The sequence below is a fragment of the Juglans microcarpa x Juglans regia genome, chromosome 3S (genome assembly GCF_004785595.1).
Source record: "Juglans microcarpa x Juglans regia isolate MS1-56 chromosome 3S, Jm3101_v1.0, whole genome shotgun sequence".
Classification (NCBI taxonomy): Eukaryota; Viridiplantae; Streptophyta; class Magnoliopsida; order Fagales; family Juglandaceae; genus Juglans; species Juglans microcarpa x Juglans regia.
Genome location: NC_054599.1, coordinates 2,744,020 through 2,764,944, shown reverse-complemented (window position 1 = coordinate 2,764,944; position 20,925 = coordinate 2,744,020). Strand labels below are relative to the sequence as shown.

Here is a 20,925-nt window from a genome sequence, read left to right as displayed (position 1 = left end):
ATTTATTATATTTTATATAAAAATTTTAAAAAATTGTTAACAAGCCCTAAATCTAACAACAGTCAAGGATAAGAAATATGATCTCCCGATGAAATAAATCATGGAAACAAATTGCATATTTGAGATACCGTCATATTATAAAGTGAAGTAAAATAATCAATGTTTATCTGTTATGACAGATAAATTTGAAACTGAGGGGGTTTAGGACTCATACTTCAATTAATTTACCTAATCAATTAATCAGTTAATTAAAGACACATGTCCAGATCCTTTCCTTTTTTTTCAAAAAAGTGTGGCGAACGTGACGTGTTCCGGTGATAATGGAAGTTTAGAATTTGTTTCCACTTTCAAAACTTCTATTTCCAGCAACTCCTATGCCTGGAAGTAGAAAAGCTCCCATTGCTCGAACACATCACCATCTCCTCTTCCCACCTTCCTCGCATGTACGTGTGGAAACCACTCCACTGATCCTAAATTAAATCATGGAGCGTGCAAATTCCTCGCCTCGATGGAGGTTGTGAGAGAATTAGCTGAGAACTGTTCATATACTACGCAAGCAAAGTGAGCTTTTCTTCTCTCTTTTTCCTGAGATCAGACCGAATCAGTACGCGAAGAAAGGAGAAGCGAAGCTCCATTTTCTTCAAATACCCAAAAAATCTTAACCTAACGTTATTACAGTCAGTCTGTCGCATAGAGATGGGTTAAAATTGTATGAGAAAAAGTAAGCTGAAAGATTCGAAGCGATAGAGGGGAATGGAAGGAGAGACGAAGTAAATGGTTTTTTGGAGAGAAAAAATTGTCACTTTCTGATCTAATGTTCAGCACCCTCCAAAAACTCAGTGCCAAATCCACAGAAACCGTGATCCTCGCTGACCCATTTCCCCAAACTCCCTCTGGACTCAAATTCTGCCACACCACATCACCGAATCCTTGTTTTGACTCCCCCCCATTATCACTGCCCAGCTGAGAAAAGAAAACCCAGAACCGACGACGACAACAAGAAGCGCATCACCATGGGAGCTGAGAAGAAATGGCTCTTCACGCTGTTTATTGCGGCATTACTGTCTCTTCTCCTTCTATTGTTGCTCACGTCCCTCTCCTCCTTTAGCTCCCCAAAGCCCTTCCCTCCGGTCGTACATCACGGTGCGCCCTACCCCCCTGCCTTCGCGTACTACATCTCCGGAGGCCGCGGCGACGGGAACCGGATTCTCCGCCTCCTGCTCGCCGTATACCACCCGCGCAACCGCTACCTTTTGCACCTCGCGGTGGAGGCCTCCGACGAGGAGAGGCGCCGGTTAGTCGCGGCTGTCAGTGCCGTGCCAGCGATTCATGCTTTCGAAAATGTGGACGTGGTCGGCAAGCCCGATCGCCTTACATACATGGGCTCCTCAAATGTGGCAACCACGCTGCACGCCGCGGCGATACTGTTAAGAATGGATGTTGGGTGGAATTGGTTTATTACTTTGAGCGCAATGGATTACCCACTTCTGACTCAGGACGGTATGCCACTTCGGTTATTTTTTTTGACAATTGCTGCTCGGTTATTGAGTTGTTGTGTTACGTTCTTTTGATATATTGGATTGGTTGCAAGTTTTTTGTGATAGGTGATTAATAAGAGAATTTAGGTATCGAAATGAGTGGACAATTTAAGTTTTAGGAACATTGGGCTGACCTTTGTTCTGTTTTTTTTTTCCCTTTTTTCTTCCTCCCGTTTTTGACTAGTCCCTAGTACAATGGGACGGATATTATTTACTTTAATTATGAATTATGAGATTGGTGTAGGTTCAATGCAATTTGAATGAGTTGGTTTGGTCCAACTTTTTTGTTAACTTATTATAGTCGTGCTTGATACCTAAGAGTTTTCATTACTATTTTAAGCGTCAGGTTGACTACTGTGTTTAAAACGTACTAGAGTAGATGTTTGGTGGAGTAACTCCTCATATTATTTGTTATATTTGATGCCATATATCCTTCAATCGTAGAAAATGATGATGTGCTTTGGAAATTAGGCTCTGTAAATTTTGGAAATAATTTATATCAATGATGCTAAAGTTGGTTACCTGTCCTAGTGAACACTCTACATACTATGTTGAAATGTTTAGAAACACGATATTGATTTGATATCATTTAGAAAAAATTTACGATTTTATTCTGGTCCTTGAATGTATTTTAATTTGACAAAGCACTTTAAAATTTTCATTTCATATTAATAGAAGCTTGGTCTGAAGCTTCTGTCTGTTTGTGATCCATTCCCACATAAGCAGAAATATATTAACGAGTGCAGTCAGATAGGACTAAATTTAAGAACCATTTATTCTTACCAGGGTTAAACTATGTTTCAATTTGGTACTCTAGGAGATCGAACTAATAAGAAATTTTGCATTTTTTGATCTGCATACTTCCTTAAAGTCAAAGATAACATAAACTCCAGCATCCCATCAAAGGCCAAATCCTATTTTCTTGGTTGGACCCAAGATGTTATTGTGGTGCATCCTTTTCTCATTTGATTATTTTTTAATAATGTAGGAAACCCATTAAGTCATGATAATTACCTTAAATTATGTCGTATTTTTTGTTGGAAAGAATGTCCATGCCTTCTGTTATAGTGAGTTTTTGAATTCGGGTCAAATTTCATTGATGGGACTGTTGCTAGGCTATTTGGATATTGGAATTCCACAAGATTAAATTGTCTTTGCAGTAGCTAGGCTTTCTTTTATTATCTTTAGCAAGGTAATCTAGGTCATTGGCGGTGAAGAGGCTTTATGTTGGTGTATAGCAGTGAACGAGTGTTATATCAGTTAGTAAAATCATTCGTTCTTCTACCGGTTGTATTCAATTAGGGTGGTTGAGGTGGTAAAGATACATTGATGGGGGCCATCTTAGAGAGAATTGTTTGAAAGAGAAGGCCTTTGCAGGATGCTAACAGACACAAGTATGGTATCTTGGGGTAGGGGCTGGTTGCTCTTTGGAGGAACATTAGAAATGTGTTAGGGGGTTTTCTCACTTCACTAAATTTGCAGTGGGTAATGGTTTCAAGATTCTCTTTTGGTATGATGTGTGGTGTGGAAATCTATACTTGAAAGCTGCTTTCCCAGAGCTATTTAGCATTGCACTTTTTAAGGATGCTTATGTGGCAGATCATTGTGCACGATTCTCATCAGTGTTGTGTTAATTTTGTTAGTGGGGCCAATGGTTGGAGGGTGGATCTTAGGGCATCGTTCGTCTACCGGTTGCATTCAAGTAGGGTGGTTGAGGTGGCAAAGATACATTGATGGGGGCCATCTTAGAGAGAATTGTTTGAAATGATGTGACGTAGTGGAAGCAATTAAAAAAAAACAGAGGATTCCTTTGACTTCAAGTCCAACACCATCTCCTTTATTTGAACTTTATAATGAGTTACGACATATATCCTTTCCATTACAGTGTCGGTCTTTTTTATAATACTGGAGACTTCTAGTCTTCTAAGGAAACAACTTCTCAAACGGAAAGTAAATAAAACAAGAATGAAAGTACTGGCAAAGGAAAGTAAGCATATAAATGGGCAAATCTACTGCCTTATTAGTGGTTATTCTGTTGCCTTATTAGCGTTTATTCGAAAATCTATTTCCTCAAATTCTTCCAGAGAAAGGCTTCAATTGGTTCCCACGTTGGCTGGTGTTGTGTCTGCATCATGATGTAAGCTCATGATAGTGCTTCTTCCCTTGGAAGATAATATGACGCAACAAGGCTCCCGAAAAAGTAAATTTTTTTTTTCTACGAACCGTGGCCTTAGGGAAGATTATTACTGTGGATAATGAAAGGAAGAAGCAAATGATAGTGGTTAATTGGCATTGCATGTGCAAGAAGAGTGGGAATCAATTTATCACCTTCTATTTCATTATGAGTTAGCAAGTATCTTATATGAAACATGATCTTTGAACTGTTTTGGGATAGATTGGGTCTTGCCATCTTGAGTGGTGGATCTCCTAGGATGTTGTAAAATCTGTTTGTAGGCATCAGTCTGTATTGTCGTGGAAAATGATCTTAGTTTGCGTGATGTGGTGTATATGGAGAGAGTGAAATGAGCATAATTTTGAAGATTGTGAGAAGTCAGTTTTAGACCTCAAGTCATTCTTTCTTAACACCCTGTACCATTGGATAGTGGTCCACATTAGTGCTGCGTTTTCTATTTCTATTTTTCAGGATTTTTTAGATGGTTTTCCTTGTACTCCTGTATACTTTCTATGTATAGAGAATAAGTCACTGCAAGGTGATTTCAAAGGAATCTTTCCACACACATGTATCGATCCTTTACAGAGTTTTTTATACAAGGCTAGAATCCTATCTTAGGAGATATTTACACTTTATGACTTAGAATATACAGCAGTTACACAGCTGTAAATACAAACATATAAGCTTGATTTTCGGCTACAAGAATTACAGAATATTCACATGAATCATGGCTAAGAATCTTCCTTTGTGAGCTGTCCTTGATCTGTGTCAACTTCCCTAATACGCCCCCGCAAGATTGTGCTGCCATCGGCAAGACCAATCTTGTTTCTCAAAAATTCTGTACGCTGCCTTGACAGTGGCTTTGTCATTAAATTTACATGCCGAACATTGAGTGTTCCTTTTTGAACTAGATCACACACAAAGTGTAGATCAATTTGAATGTGTTTCATCCTTGAATGTTGAACTGGATTGGAGCTTAGATGTGTTGCACCAAGATTATCACAAAGAAGTGAAGGTGGTTCCTTGAGTGTAAATCCAAGTTCTTGAAATAGAGCTAAAAGCCACATAGTTTCAGACGCTGCATTGGAAAGGGCAATGATATTCAGCTTTTGTGGATGAACGTGCAACGGCTTGTTGTTTCTTGGAATTCCTTGAAATTGGATTGGGGCCAAGGAAAGTGATATAAGACGATGTAGAAGTTTGATCATCAATGTTCTTAGCCCAATCGGCATCACTGTATGTTGTTAAACATGGAAGGGCAGATTTTTTAAGTTGAATTCCATGAAATATTGTTTGCTTTAGAAATCGAAGGAGCCGCTTAGTTGCTGTCCAATGTGTGACTGTTGGCTTGTGCATGAACTGTGACAACTTGTTAACCGCAAAGGAGATGTCTGGACGAGTCAAGGAGAGATATTGCAGGCTGCCAATCACATGTCTAAACTTAGTACTGTCTACTGCAGTAGTGCCATCCACCAATTAAAGAGAGGCGGTAGATGAAAGAGGTGTTGAAACATCTTTTGCACCGACCATATTTGTGGATTTTAGAAGATCACAAACATATTTATGTTGTGATAAGAATAACCCTGCAGTAGTTGGAATAACTTCTACTCCTAAAAAGAAGTGAAGAAAACCCATATCCTTTAAAGAAAACTGCTCACCAAGTTTCTGAATAACAGATGTCACAAAATGTTTATCACTTCCCGTAATAACCAGATCATCGACATAAACAAGAAAGTAGCATGTAATCGAAGCATGTTGATATATAAACAGTGAAGAATCGCTTTGCAATGACGGCAGCAGTTTCCTGGAGGAGGTTGTGTAGCTTTGAGAAGAAAATGGCATGGGTCCTGCAAAGACGACGAAGATGAAAACAGGTTTGAAGAAGATGGGCTTTCTTGAATGAGTGGGCCGTGCAATGAGGTTGGGCTTTGCATTTCATCAAATGTAACATGCCGTGATATGTACATCTGGTTTGTGGTTGGATCCATGCATTTCTATGCCTTTTGATTTTGAGAATATCCAAGGAAGATGCACAGGATGGACTTTGGCTGTAATTTGTGAGTATTGTAAGGCCTTGTGAGTGGATAATAAAGACACCCAAATTTTCTTAGTTTGAGATAATTGGGCCTTTGACCAAAAAGAGCCTCAAAAGGGGATTTGTTTTGTAGAAGGGAAGTGGGTTGTCGAAAAGCATGAGGCCAATATGAGATAGGTAGGGAGGCATCATGAAGTAAAGTGAGACTTGTTTTCACAAGATGACGATGAAGATGTTTAGAAACACCATTTTGTTGGGGAGTGTATGGTGCGGTGGTGTAATGACTAATACTATGAAGTGAGAGGTATTTTTTAAGACTTAAAAATTTACCACCATTGTCAGAATTTAAACTTTTTATCTTTGACTTGAAACGTGTTTTGACAAGATTTTTGAATTGTGGAAAAATGCTAGATACACTAGATTTGGTAACCATAGGGTAAAACCACATGTATTTCGTGTAGTGATCAATAAGAATGAGATAATATCGAGAGCCATCAAGACCGGTATAATGAGTGGGTCCCCAAACATCAGTGTAAATAATTTCAAGAGGCGCAAAACTTTGAAAACTAGTGGAACCAAATGGTTGTTGATGTGCTTTATTAATAGAGCAAGAAGTACATGAAGATGACAATTTTGTTGTGGTAAGCGGAAGAGAAAAATAATTAACAAGGTTTTGAACAATTTTAATGGATGGATGTCCAAGACGCTTGTGCCATCCATCAATCGAGGTTCGTTCATGCATATTAGCAACCATTTTGGAAAGAGAAGCTACCAGTGAGTTCGGACACGTGTATGCACCATTTTCACACGCACCTCTTAGTAATATCGCCCTTGTTGTTTGTTCCTTCACAAGAAAATGAAACGGATGAAACTCAACAAAAACATTAATTTGTGAAGTGAAGTGATACACAAAAATTAAATTCTTGTGAATAGTGGGAACACAAAGTGTATCATGGAGATAAAATGTTTTTTGAGGTGAATATATGGCTAATGAACCAATATGTGAAATGACCAAACCTGTACCATCACCAAGAACAACTTTGTCAGTTCCATCATATTCAGAATGAATGGACAAATTTGTGAGATCACCAGTGATATTATGAGAAGCGACCGAAGCAATAAGCCATTTATTTTCATTGGCATTAGATGTGGCAGTGCAATTTGCAGTCATTTCATTGGACTGCAACTGTGGGTAGGACTTTGCCTTGTGGCCCATATGGTCACAGAATTGGCACTTGGGCTGGAAACGCCTTTGATTTGAATTTGGGCGGCCTAAGGTGTTGTAGCGTCTCTGGTCCTTGTACTGCCCCTTTGCTGAACGAGTGGAGCCTTGTTGAAGAGAAGGCCCAATTGACTTGTTAAAGCCTTTCAGCTGATGACCACAAGAGGGGCCAGATTTTCTGGTCGTGAAATTTGCAGCGGCAACAAGCTGCTGTGTAGCTGCCTCCATCCGTCGCAGGTAACTCCTGTGATCGACGAGCAGATCGTGGAGTTCTTCAAAGATGAGATTTTTCTCTTGCTCTAATAGGAGCAGCGATTTCCTTGAAATTGGGACCCAAGCCATTGAGGTTATAGAGGGTTAGGTCATCATCGGAAATGGGGTGATCGATGATTGCGATTTCATCAGCCAGAGCTTTGACAACATGTAGATAATCTGGAATCGATCGATTCCCTCGCTAGATCAAGGTAAGTTCTTCCTTGAGTTGCATTGCCCTTGTATGTGATCGGCTTGCATACATGTTTGTTAATTTCGTCCATGCCTCATAAGAGGTTTTTGCTGTGGCTATGAGTGGTGTTATAGTGGTGGAAGTAGATGCAAGATGAGCACTGAGAATGAGCTTGTCTTGCCTAACCCAGTATGTTTTTTGGGAGGAAGATAGGGGAGTGCCATCTGAAGAAGGACACTTAGAAACACCATTAACATAGTCCATCAAATCGTAGCCAATTAGAAGTGCTTCAAATTGAGCACGCCATTGTGGGAAGGTGAGGGTGTGAGTTTCTCATTGATCTGAGTTGAAAACAACAAGGGGGTTTTCGTTGAAGGAGGAGGGCTGAGTGTTTGGGTTGGTGGAGGAAGACAATTTTGAATTTTGGATCATGATCTCGTTAGAGTTTGGGTCTTCTGATACCATATAGAGAATAAGTCACTGCAAGGTGATTTCAAAGGAAACTTTCCACACACATGTATTGATCCTTTACATAGTTTTTTTATACAAGGCTAGAATCCTATCTTAGGAAATATTTACACTTTATGACTTAGAATATACAGCAGTTACACAGCAGTTAATACAAACGTATAAGCTTGATTTTCGGCTACAATAATTACAGAATGTTCACATGAATCTTGGCTAAGAATCTTCCTTTGTGAGCTGTCCTTGATCTGTGTCAACTTCTCTTAATACTATGTACTGGAGCAACACCCTTATTTTCATTAAAATCTCATCCTCCTCCTCCTCCTCCTCCTCTTCCTTGTCCTCCTCCTGCTCCTGCTCCTGCTCCTGCTCCTTCTCCTCCTCCTCCTCCTTCTTGGACAGTTTTGTTATGCCCCGAAGATTGCCTGCGGAGCTCATGGCTTATTGATATCAATTACACCTTGAAACATCAGATGCCATGGCTGGTATTTTTGTTTTCCTAGTTTCATATTCCACCTATGGAAAAATATGGAAAATAAACCTTATTAACTATGGGTCTCTGTCATTTTTATTTGTTTATATTTTCAATGTATCCTTGAAGGTGTACTAAAATGTATCAGATTTCTCTATCACTGTCTTATTTTTCTTAATAGTCAATCCTTACTTTCTGATGCTTATTTTTTTCATTACATGTTTCTAAAATTTTTATAAATTTTTATCTAAATTTGCATTTTGTTATTTTTGTTTATCTTCGTATGCAATTCTTACTTTCTGATGTTTACTTCTTTTATCCGCTTTCAGACCTGTCACATGTGTTTTCTTCTATCAGTAGAGACATCAATTTCATTGATCACACCAGTGACCTTGGATGGAAAGAGTAGGCAAACTTGTCCTAATTTTTGCAGCTTCTTCAAAACATTTAATTTGAGTTCAATCTGAATCTTGTTGGTCTACTCTGATTCAGATCTCAAAGGTTTGGCCCTATTGTAGTCGACCCAGCTTTGTACTTGGCCAGGAGGAGTCAAATTTTTCATGCTACACAGAAGCGGCAAACACCTGATGCTTTCAAAGTATTTACAGGCAGAGTCTATTCACTATAATAGGCTATTTTTCATCATAAAATTAATGTATGGGTATGCTTTATGCTTGTTGGGAATATTCAATTCACTAATCTTTCTTTGCAGGTTCTCCATGGGTCATCTTGAGCCGATCTTTTCTGGAATTTTGTGTACTTGGTTGGGATAATTTACCCCGAACACTTCTCATGTATTTTACTAATGTAGTCTTGTCCCAAGAAGGATACTTTCACTCTGCCATTTGCAATTCACCAGACTTTATGAACACGACTGTGAACAGTGATTTGAGATTTATGATCTGGGATAATCCTCCAAAGATGGAACCCCTCTTTCTCAATAGCTCTGATTTTGAACAAATGGTCCAAAGTGGAGCCGCTTTTGCAAGACAATTCCAGAAGGATGACCCTGTGCTGAACATGGTTGATGCTAAGATTCTCAGGCGTGGGCATAATCGAGCTGCCCCAGGGGCATGGTGCTCTGGGCGGAGGAGCTGGTTGATGGATCCTTGCTCCCAGTGGGGTGATGTCAATGTCTTGAAGCCTGGGCCTCTAGCAAAGAAGTTTGAAGAGTCCATCACAAATATACTTGACGACTTGAATTCACAGAAAAATCAATGCAAATGAATCTGCTCGTGTTAAATGGAGATATTTTGATATGAGGTGCAATTCATTCGCATCTGAATTTGTGACCGGTTAGAAAGACTGGCATCAGTTGAGATTGATTCTTTAGACACAGCCTAATTTGTTGGGAGTTCTGGGCAGAGGCATCACTAGTGTTTATTACCGGGTATAGTTGAAGGCAAGCAAGTGAATTCACTTTGGAGGGAGGGGGGGCTAGAATTTATTATAGAGCTACCAAGTCTTTCAAGCAATAAGTGGATATCCCACTTTGTGCTGCTAATTACGGTTGTATGTTCTACCTATTATCATATTGTAATAGGCACCCTTTTGAATGCTGACAGGAAAGTTCATTGCTTCCATGGCTCTCTCTCTCTCTCTCTCTCTCTCTCTCTCTCTCACAGCGGCCACCATCATTAGCAGAAGATGAAGCAGCTATTTCATTAGATGGCATCTTACACTCCTATAAACTATATGTACTTAAAGCTTCCATTTTTGTCAGGATCGAGGAAGCAACTAAAGCAATAAAGTTCGGTGGACCAGATGTTCTCAGAATTTTGCTTTATGCTTGAAATCATCAGATGGTGTTCAATGACTAAAGTTGGTAGTTAACATGAAACTAATTGGAAGTTAACATGAATTCCCTTACGATTTGAAGATCGGAGGAGCCTCAGCATGGTCTCTTTACACATTTTCTAGATCGACTTGGAAGTTGGAAAGAGCTCATATTTAAAATCAGCCATGAAAATAATTACACTTTTATTCAGTTCAGGTATAGAGAAGTACAAACTTTGGGTATCCCTTTTATGGGTAGAGGCCATAAACGTTTGACTATTTTTAAAAAGTCGTGCTATAAGTTTCACATTCTACATACTTTCATATCATAAGAAATATGAGGGTAACATAATAAAATCATATATTTTTAAGCGGTGTAAATGAGTGTGGGACTTATGTTTAGAATTTTTCATTTTTAATAAGAATTAATTTTTGTATTATTGTATAATAATGTTTGGCAGATTGTGTAATAATTCCGTAAAAACTGTGCAAATATCAGTAAAAATTGTGCAAATATCAATTTTCAAACCACTACGTTCGGAAGACCTACGCTCCCTTCCATACGCAATTTTTGAGTTTTACTCGAAGAGAACTTTCCTCCTCGTCTCCTGGTTGGGGTTTACTCAAAATCTCGTTGTTTCTCAAATGGGTCTCTCTCGCTCTGGGTTCCTCAATTTCATACCAAGGGCGTCCAGAAGATTCACCAATCCCTTACTTCATCACATCCCTAATGTTCCCCGTGCATCAAAAACTCGAACATTTCCGATTACATCACTTGCTAGTACTTCTCTCATCGCAATCGAAGACCAACTTTGGCTTAGACATTCAACGCCCCGCATTCAAATCCCACGTGGGTCGTTACCTGAACATCGGTTGGGCTTTTACAGACCATTCCACGATGGTGCGGGCATGAACCCAGTGTGTGTTAAAGCCATTGACAGTAATGTAGATATTGTTGTACGCGATAGAGTCCCTGAAGAAGCAGAAAGCATTTGTAGAATGCTGTCGAAAAGCTCTGGTTCTTCTATCGAGGCCTCCCTCGGTTCTATTACGGCTCAAGTATCGCCGCTGCTGGTTGTGGAAGTTTTAAAGAAGCTGAGCAATGCGGGTGCTCTTGCACTGTCTTTCTTCCGCTGGGCTGAGAAGCAAAAGGGGTTTAAGTACAGTACAGAGAGCTACAATGCTTTGATTGAGGCTCTGGGCAAGATCAAACAGTTCAAGTTGATATGGGATTTGGTGAGTGACATGAAACGTAAAGGGTTATTGAGTAAAGATACATTCGCATTGATTGCACGGAGATATGCAAGAGCGAGGAAGGCTAAGGAAGCCATAGAGGGGTTTCAGAAGATGGAGAAGTTTGGATTGAAGTTGGAAGTGTCGGACTATAATAGATTGATCGATACTCTAAGCAAGTCAAGACATGTAGAAAAAGCCCAAGAGCTGTTTGATAAAACGAAGAAGAGAAAGTTCGTGCCGGATATTAAGACATACACTATATTGTTGGAGGGATGGGGTCAAGAACAGAATTTGTTGAGCTTGAATGAGGTTTATAGGGAGATGAGGGAGGAAGGGTTTGAGCCGGATGTCGTGACTTATGGTATAATTATCAATGCCCGTTGTAAGGCTAGGAAGTATGACGAAGCAATTGAGTTGTTTCATGAAATGGAAGCAAAGAATTGCAAGCCAAGTCCTCATATATTTTGTACTTTGATTAATGGGTTGGGTTCTGAGAGGAGGTTGAATGAAGCCCTAGAGTTTTTTGAACAATCCAAGGCTTGTGGTTTTGTACCGGAAGCACCCACATACAATGCTCTTGTGGGTGCTTATGGCTGGTCGATGCGAATGTATGATGTGTATAGGGTGGTCGATGAGATGAGAAAAAGTGGAGTTGGTCCAAATTCTCGAACTTATGATATAATTCTACATCACTTGATAAAGGCTAGGAGAAACAAAGAAGCTTACTCCGTTTTCCAAAGAATGAGTAGCGAGCCAGGCTGTGAACCAACTGTGAGTACATATGAGATCATTGTTAGGATGTTTTGTAACGAGGAACGAGTGGATATGGCAGTAAGGGTTTGGGCTCAGATGAAGGCCAAGGGTGTCCTTCCTGGGATGCATATGTTCTCTACATTGATCAACGGCTTGTGCCATGAGAACAAGTTGGATGATGCTTGCAAATACTTTCATGAGATGTTAGACATGGGCATTCGACCTCCTGCACAGATGTTTGGTAATCTGAAACAAGCTCTTCTTGATGGAGGAAAGAAGGATATTGTTCTTATTCTGGATCAGAAGATTAATAAACTACGGAAAACTGCATTAGTTGGATTGGGCAAATAACCTAAGCCTCTTATTCGATAATCGAGTTGCTTTTCGTGTATATGAATATGACCCTAATATCTGGAGGCTATGTAATCTGTTTTTGTTTCAATTCAAACAAATGTTTTAGGGCTTTCATTATTTCTTTCGTTTCCAGTTGGATATTGAAAACACGAATCAGAATTAGAAGATATTCAAGGCCAAGAAATGCAACGAGCTTAAAAAGCATTTTTTCATGCTTTCTAATCAGGACCCGTTGATTTACATGTGACGTACAGAAAAGAGGTCAAGTCCGGGAAACCAAACATCTCAAACACCGCCCCCTCAATACAGCAAAAAACAGAGCAAGTGTTATGTTAATGCATGTACCTAGATTGAGACGTTGAATCAGACGAACTATGGCTATGGTCACCATACCAATCTGTACAAAACAAACGCCAAGTGTCCTAAGGAAAAGTAGAAAAGTGGTAATGTCCTATGGCATTCTTCTCAGCACTGTTACCTTCTTCAGATGAAGAATTTAGTTGTGCTATTTTCTCTGGCACCTGAAATGAATAATCTGCTACTACTTGATATGAATAATCCGCAAGTTGCTCTGTCTGATTTGGCATCTCCGGTGACGATTCCGGCTCTCTCTCTGTTTGCTTTGGAACCTCAGCTGGAGGTCCTAGCGCTTCCTCCTTCTGCTTCGGCGCCTCAAGAATGTCACGAATGCCATGAACAACCAGCCAATCGCAGACATACATGTCAGGATAGATAACCGGAACATCGTTGAGCACCAGTACGTCATGGGACCCGGTGACATTGATCGTAAAACCATCCAAATAAGTCCGTAGCACCATACCATCCTCCATGTTCAGTAGATCACCCAACAAAAGCCTGCACGGGACAACGTGTCGACGAAAAATCGACGAAGAAAAGTCTATGAAACTGCTAAAACGATTCTTTATCACTCCATCAACTGGAGCGAAGACCGTCAACACGGTCCGTTCTTGAAGCTCAAGAAACTGCATGTCAAGAAACGAAGCCATGACAGAGCATCCTTTGGATCTCAGCGTCGCACAAGCTTCATGGAACGAATAGGCGCCCGAAAGAGAACCCACTGCATCGTTCGCGGTACTGGACGCGAAGCACTCAAGATTGGGGCTATGGCTTGGGAAGAGATCCAAAAACTGAAAATTGGGGTCGAAGAACTTGTCGATCCCAAAGATTATCAAAGATCCGTCAACGTATATCGGAGACCAGGGGATGGTGACGTTGTTTAAGGAAAGTCGATAATCTTCCAGTGATGTGGTGACTATCAGCGGGTGTCCCGAGAGCAGCGTGGAGATCTTGGCTCCGTAAGGGAGGGATTTGAGGCTTTGGAAAGAGAACGCGAGGGGGAGTAGGTGGTATTGGACGACAGACAGCGGGAGATAATCCAAGGGAACGAACGCAGAGTCAGAAGGGGCAAAGATGGTGAGAGAGGGAGACTGTGGAACAAGGGTTCGGGAGGCGAGCTCCAGAGTTATTCCAGCCATTGATGCGTAGCCGGAAGCAGAGAGAATTTCATAGGCTTTGAGGGTGGGATGGGAGGGGAAGAGGGAGGAGAGAGAGAATGGAGAAAGGAGGAGGAGGAGAGATACAATGAGGAGGACTGAGCTGGAAGCCATGGATCGACGGAGCTTTGATGAAAGGGTTTGTTTTAGGAATTTGGCTTTGTAACTCCGAGTGTATCTGAGGAGACGGTGATCAAAATCTTTAGAGATCAGAATATTCAAGAGCAAAAGGACGTTAATTTTGGCGGGAAGGACAAGTGGCAGGACGAAGTTGCTGCTTACGGATCAAGGGTATTAAATAATAGAATAAAACTACTATGCCAGTCTATTTTGACCGCTCCATTTGATCGCTGGTCAATTTTTTTTATTTAATGATTAATGAAGTGATTTTAAGTGTATTGATGTATTTTTTTATTTTTTAAAAATATTTAAATGTATTAAAAAAATGTGAAAAGAAAAAAGGAGGAAAAAAAACCACTGGGCGGTACGCCCAGCAGCAAGAGTGGGGCAGCTATGCCTTCTCAATTTACTTTCTCATTTTAACAGCTCATGTATTTAATTTTTTGTATTTTTTAAGAATGTTAAAACATGATTAAAAAATATTTGAAAAAAAAAGAAAAAAAAAAGTACAATTCCTACTAGGCAGCACACAAAGTGGATACTTGTAAGCGGCAGAATAGCACCACTCTATTTTATATATATAAAAACGATGTTAGATAAGAAAAATAAGGAGTTGTTTATGATAGACCTACTAGTGGTAATTTTAATAAGGAGTGTGCAATTCAGTGCATTTCTTCGGTACACCATTTGGTACCCATAGAAGAGCTCTATAAATATATGAATATATTCTTAATTTTGATTTGACCTATCAAACTTTCCGATCTTGATATTAGTTGTCGAGTTGTGTCGTGTCATCTATAAAACTGTCATATTACATCGATTAGGATGGAATAACTCAAATATGATGTGTATCAATTGTCTCACCTTGTCAACATAATAGGTGAATTTTATACAAATAATTGAATCGAGCATTATCGCGTGCACTGATTTTTCTTTTCACATTATTGTAAACAATGCATGCAATCCCATAATATTTGGGATATTATATATACATATATATATATATATATATAGTACTGTTGCTGATCTTATTCAAATCTTGTAAATATGAAATTGCTTTATTTTCTCCTACACTTGTGAAATTACTCATGAGATCTCAAAACCATATATGTGAGGGGGATATATACATATATATTAATTATAACCAAACCCACGAGAACTACTGCCATGATCATGATCACCACCTACAATATTGTCCTGATGATCCCATGGAAAATTTATCCAATCAGTAACAGCTTTCTGAAATATAATAGGTCCCATATCGTCCTCCATGGTGTACGGTGCATTAATGTAAGAATTGTAATGTTCATAATTTGTTGGCTTCTCTTCAACAATATGATCCGATGGTGCTTCTTCTGTCACAGTACTTTCAGGGTCTTGCTCATGATAACGAGGTGATTCCATTGATGCTTTCCGAGTTTGATCAGGAGCTTTACTTTTAAACTCAGACCTGGCAGCTCCCGATCGTCCCGATCCTTTCTTCATCATGTTATGTGAGCTATTTACTGATCTGCCTTCTGCTTCAACAGTACTATGATCTGTACTTCGGCCACGACTTTCAGATTTTTTGGAGCTTTTCTTTCCTAGAAATCAAAGAAAGATCATTAGGACCAAAAGTATAATATATAATTCATGACCACGTATGAAAAAACGTTTGAATAATTTGAAGTTTTCCATGCAATTAGTGAAAACATATGATATAAAAAGGTTTGTGACTTTTTAATTACCAGGTAGAAAGAATTTCTTCATCTTTTTCAGAAATTCTTTCTATATACGAGAAGATCAATTAGCTCGCTAGGACCACAACATGAACAACTTATAATAACTTGTAAAGAATGATTAGATTTCGCCTGTATTTATAATAATCGTTACGGCCTGATCAAGCAAACTGCATATGTGTGTGTGTGTATTTGATTGATCCATCGATCACACGTGATGTGCAGTAAATATAAATTTTATATTACATGCATGCTTATGATTATCATTATCAATAGCATTAAGTTAGGTATATTAATAACAAAAATAACTAATTCATTTCTAGCTAGCAGGCCTTTGATGAATCTTAGAAAATAAGAAATTATTCATTAATTAGTAACATGCTAATAATTAATTACGATTTTACGATAGGAATTTACATGAGCAAAAATACGCTAGCTAGCATGCATGAAAGTCCTCCTAGAAGAAGGTAATTAAGAAAATTGAAAGAGCTGGATGCATGCAGGGGACCGATCGTACTTATAAACTTATATATATATATATATATATATATATATATTCCCTTTATATCTTTCCTAGCTAAATAAATAGAGTGGATTTTCCTTTTTATATTTTATTTTTTGGTTTTTGTTTCTTAATTGGTATGTATATATATGCAGCAAGAGAATACACACGTAGGTACAAAACCCTTTAGCAATACGTGCATTTATTAATATTATATATATTAATAAGTTACTTCCAAATAGTAATTAATAATGCAGAGCTAGCATGCATGCAGTACGTATCATACAATACAGTACCATTTCTATAATTATGACAATGAAGCTGGGAATCTACGACTTCTCAGCTAGCGCTCCAACTAATTATTAGTATATATACATGCGTGAGGCATATCTTTATTTGTTGAGAGAATATTGAGATAAATTTGGATATTAAATATTTTTATTTTTTATTCTACATTTAAGTTGGAAACTTACTATATATTAGGGGTATAGAATTGGGCCGAATTTTTTTCTGGTTCGGTCCGGAACCCGAAAATCCAAGCAGTTATCCCGACGGATTAGACTTGAGCGGGTAAAAGAATAACCTGTTTTTAACCCGGTTTTTCGTAACCGGTTTTTTTTTTTTTTTAAACATTGTTTTTGTTGCAAATTTGATAATACAAGCTGTTTGATTAGTAATTGTACAGAAAATATTTAACAATGTTATTTATTTTGCATTGTTACGTATTAGTTTAATTAGTTGTGATGTATTATTATTTATTTTATTTTTTATAAATTTATGTTTTGCATTGTGATGTAACAACAATATTATCTATATTTTTTTTTGTTCTTTATTTTATTTTTTATAAAAATCTTCTAAAAATGTTTAGATTATTTTTAAAAAAAAATTCTAGACAATTTAAGCATGATATCAGACTTTTTGTTTTCTTAAAAAAAGTGCTATAGAAACATTTTTTAAGTTTTAAAGTCTTAAATCCAGACTAAATCCAATTATAACTTGGATATTCGGATTTATAGTAAGAAAAAGTGAAAAACTTGGATATCCGATTACAATCTGGATATCTGGATTAATCCAGGAGGATCATAACCTCCAGGATTATAGCATCTGGATCAGGATCCGGATCCAAATCCAGATCCACACCCCTATTATATACTTATGCACGCTTTAAAGTAATATTTGAATTTTTGTTACTTCGTGTCTAGTGATGTAGGGTCGTGATTAGAACCTTAAATGCTAATTCTAATTACTACTTGAAATTAAAGGCGTTAATTTTATATTTGCTCAATCGCGTATATATTTATATTTCCTCACGATTCCATGAGTGATTGCCTAGGAATATCTATGCTACTTAAAAAGGAGATCCTTAGATTGATACATAATAAATAGCTTAAATTAGTTGACAGAATGTTTTTGATGTTCACACTGTACGTGAGATACTCGATCGTTTGGCGATCGTAATTAAGAAGTTGGCCAGCCTCTAGCATGGTGACACGTCGATCAGGTATGCATGGTTGATATGTATGTTGATTCTCTACTAGAACAGAGAATATCATAAGCATGTTGATTTTCAAACTATTATATGGGCCGGGGCTAGAACTATAGGCATGGGCCAAAGGGTAAAGGCTAAAGGCTAAAGCTCCCAAAATCTAAAAAAAATCACATTTTTTTTTTCACAGTTTTAATATAAGAAAATGATAAATTACAACCCTTTTTTTATAATTATTTTACAAGAAAAAACCCCATATATTTTTACCCTCGAAAATCATGTTCCAATGATGAGAAGGGTTTAGAGGCTCACATATATATCATTTTAACTACTTTATAAGTGTACGTAATGGATCCTACACAAATGGTGGGTTTACACATAGCTTATAAATAGAAAATTTTATTTTATAATTTTATTTTAAATAAAGGACATCTTGTAAAACAGAATTATAAAAAGAGAAATGTTTTTGGCCTGTGTCTCTTATAAAGTGGTCTTATAGGAGACCAATAGAGAGTTGTCACGTAAGCCTTCCTCAATTGTGACACTGGGACGCATAGTAGGGAATCATGTGACTCCTCTTTCTCCTTCCTGATCGTCTCTCTCTCTCTCTCGTTCTCTCGTTTTCAAAATCGTTCGACTCTCCATTTCTTTCATTCGATCTCTTACAAGAAATCCCTTTCGAAATTGCTTGACTCTCTCTCTCTCTCTCTCTCTCTCTCTCTCCTTCCTTCTCTCTCCTTCGATATCTCTCACGAAATCGCTAAACTGAAATCCATAATCTCTCCCTCTCTCCCCTTCAATCTCCCTCACGAAAACCCTCCCAACTATCAAGGACCTGCAACTGTCGAGGACCTTAGGTACCTAAGTAGTTCACATTGTAATTCCTAAATTTTTGTAATTCCAAATTTTTAATGGTCTGTGTTTTATTGTAAGGTTTTTGGCTTTGATTTCCCACTGCCCGCACAATGACGAACCAAGCATTTTACATGGTCTGTGTTTTCTTATTCTCTAGTTTCTAGTTGTTACAATAAATGAAAATCCATGATTTGATTAGTTTGTTACGTTGTGGTTAAAAGAAGATTTATTTATCTTTAGATTTAGCAAGAGCATATGTGAGATAACTCGGTTAGTTCCTTTAGTGAGCTAATGTTTATTTCTTCTGTCTTTGCAATTTTTTTTCTTTGGAAATTTCTCTAATGTTCAACTATTTCTTACTATTTTCCTATTATATTCAAAATCTATTTTTACTTGGATTTTTTTTTATATTTTTTTATTGCATTTCATTTTCCAAGCAAATTGCTATATTTGTTATCCTCTTTGTAGGAAGTACTAATAGTAGAGAACTTAAGGTAATCTGATGTAGTGATGGGTTTGTGCAGAGTTAGTGTGCTAGTTTCAGTTCTTTTGAAATGAAAGTGATCTTTGTTGTTTTGTTTCTGTTAATTTCCTCTGACATACTTGGGATATATGCTGTGTAATGCTTGTTTTGGTTCAACTTCTGCACTTTTTTCCTAAGGCAATGGTGTGAATTTGCATAGTAATTTGAATAGTAATTTGATAATATTGGGGTTCTTTTAGGAACTAAACTTTTATTGATTACATTGTTTTATGTTGTGATTAAGGATTTTGGGTGGAGTTCGGATAGTAATGATGTTGAGATACTAACGACTAGAAACTGTCCACAAGGTGTAAATGAAACTATCGAGGATGAAATCGTAGAAGATCAATGTGATGTGAATGTGAGAGATGGATTGGATATGGGAGATGGTGTGAATTTGGGAGACTTTGATGATGATTGAGTGAATATGGAACATGGAGATAGAGATGGAGTCAATTTTGTTTCCACTTCTAGCAGTGATTTTAATATTGGTTATATTGGAAATGACGTTGAAAATTATTTGAGAAATAAAAGAAGAAAATTGTTTGAAGAGTGAGATGCACAAAGGTTGTATGCATACTTTCTTGAATGACAGTGTAAAGAACCTGGGCTTGTATACTCCATGCAGGTTGATGAGAATGAGTATATGGAAAGCTGTTTTTGGGCAGATGCAAGATCAAGGTCTGCATATCAATATTTCGAAGATGTTGTCACGTTTGATGCGACGTACCTCACAAATATTTATAAGATGCCATTTGTGCCTTCTCAAGAGTTAATCATCATCACCAAACCATAATATTTGGTTGTACGTTGTTAGTTAATGAGACAACTGAATCCTATATATGGTTACTGAGAATATGACAAGAAGTAATGCTTGGGCATGCCCCTTCAACCATTATTACTGATGATGATAAAGCTATGGCCAGGGCCATTACAGAGGTACTCCCAAATACAACTCACCGGTTGTACTTGTAGTATATTTTACAAAAATTTTCAGAACATTTGGCACATGTCTATAACAAGTTTCCAGACTTTCAAAAAGAGTTCCATCATTATATCCATGATACAGTAACATCTGATGAGTTCGAGGATGAATGAGTTTCAATATTAGTGAAGTATGGTTTAGTAGGTAATGATTGTCTGAAAAATCTTTACAACCGACGAGAAAAGTGGGTTCTAGCTTACTTGCGAACTATATTTTGTGCTGTATATCAACCACACAAAGGAGTGAGAGTATGAATAAAATTTTCAAGGATTATGTGTGATCGAACACGATGGTGAGTGACTTTTTGCATCAGTACGAGAAAGTCTTAGATGCACGATATTTTAAGGAGAAAGAGAAGGATGTGAGAATGAAATCGACTAGGCCGGTTTTGAAAACATCTTTTAGCTAATTGAAGAAAAGGTGGCCAAAGTGTATACAAGGAAGTTATTCAGTATCTTTCAAGATGAGCTATTCAATTACCAACGGTACAAAGCAATAATAGTTCAAAAAGAGGGTGAAAGTAAGATGTATGAAGTAGCACCTAAGGGCAATGACAAAAGTATTTATTATGTGACTTTGGACTGTAGAGAAGCAAAGACAATATGTACATGTCATATATTTGAGTTTCTGGATATTCTTTGTAGGCATATCCTATGTGTTTTCATGAAGAAATTAAACTTAGATAGTTTGCCACATCACTATGTTCTAGAGCGATGGACCGTCAACGCTAAGAGTTGAGCTATCTGTGAAATA

The 20,925-nt window shown here is 37.9% G+C and overlaps 3 protein-coding genes across 3 annotated transcripts; 2 read left to right on the top strand and 1 right to left on the bottom strand.

The window, feature by feature from the left end:
* Positions 1–342: 342 nt before the first annotated feature.
* LOC121257729 (beta-glucuronosyltransferase GlcAT14A-like) lies at positions 343–9,931 on the top strand. The gene is made up of 4 exons (XM_041158911.1): positions 343–1,500; positions 8,680–8,755; positions 8,843–8,958; positions 9,063–9,931. The coding sequence occupies exons 1-4, from the start codon at positions 1,014–1,016 to the stop codon at positions 9,575–9,577; spliced, it is 1,194 nt and encodes a 397-aa protein (XP_041014845.1). The 5' UTR covers positions 343–1,013; the 3' UTR covers positions 9,578–9,931.
* A 645-nt stretch (positions 9,932–10,576) lies between these two features.
* LOC121257728 (pentatricopeptide repeat-containing protein At1g71060, mitochondrial-like) lies at positions 10,577–12,649 on the top strand. The gene has a single exon (XM_041158910.1). The coding sequence runs from the start codon at positions 10,577–10,579 to the stop codon at positions 12,464–12,466; it is 1,890 nt and encodes a 629-aa protein (XP_041014844.1). The 3' UTR covers positions 12,467–12,649.
* Positions 12,650–12,891: 242 nt separating this feature from the next.
* LOC121257853 (putative fasciclin-like arabinogalactan protein 20) lies at positions 12,892–13,965 on the bottom strand. Its single transcript, XM_041159102.1, has one exon. The coding sequence runs from the start codon at positions 13,963–13,965 to the stop codon at positions 12,892–12,894; it is 1,074 nt and encodes a 357-aa protein (XP_041015036.1).
* Positions 13,966–20,925: the final 6,960 nt, after the last annotated feature.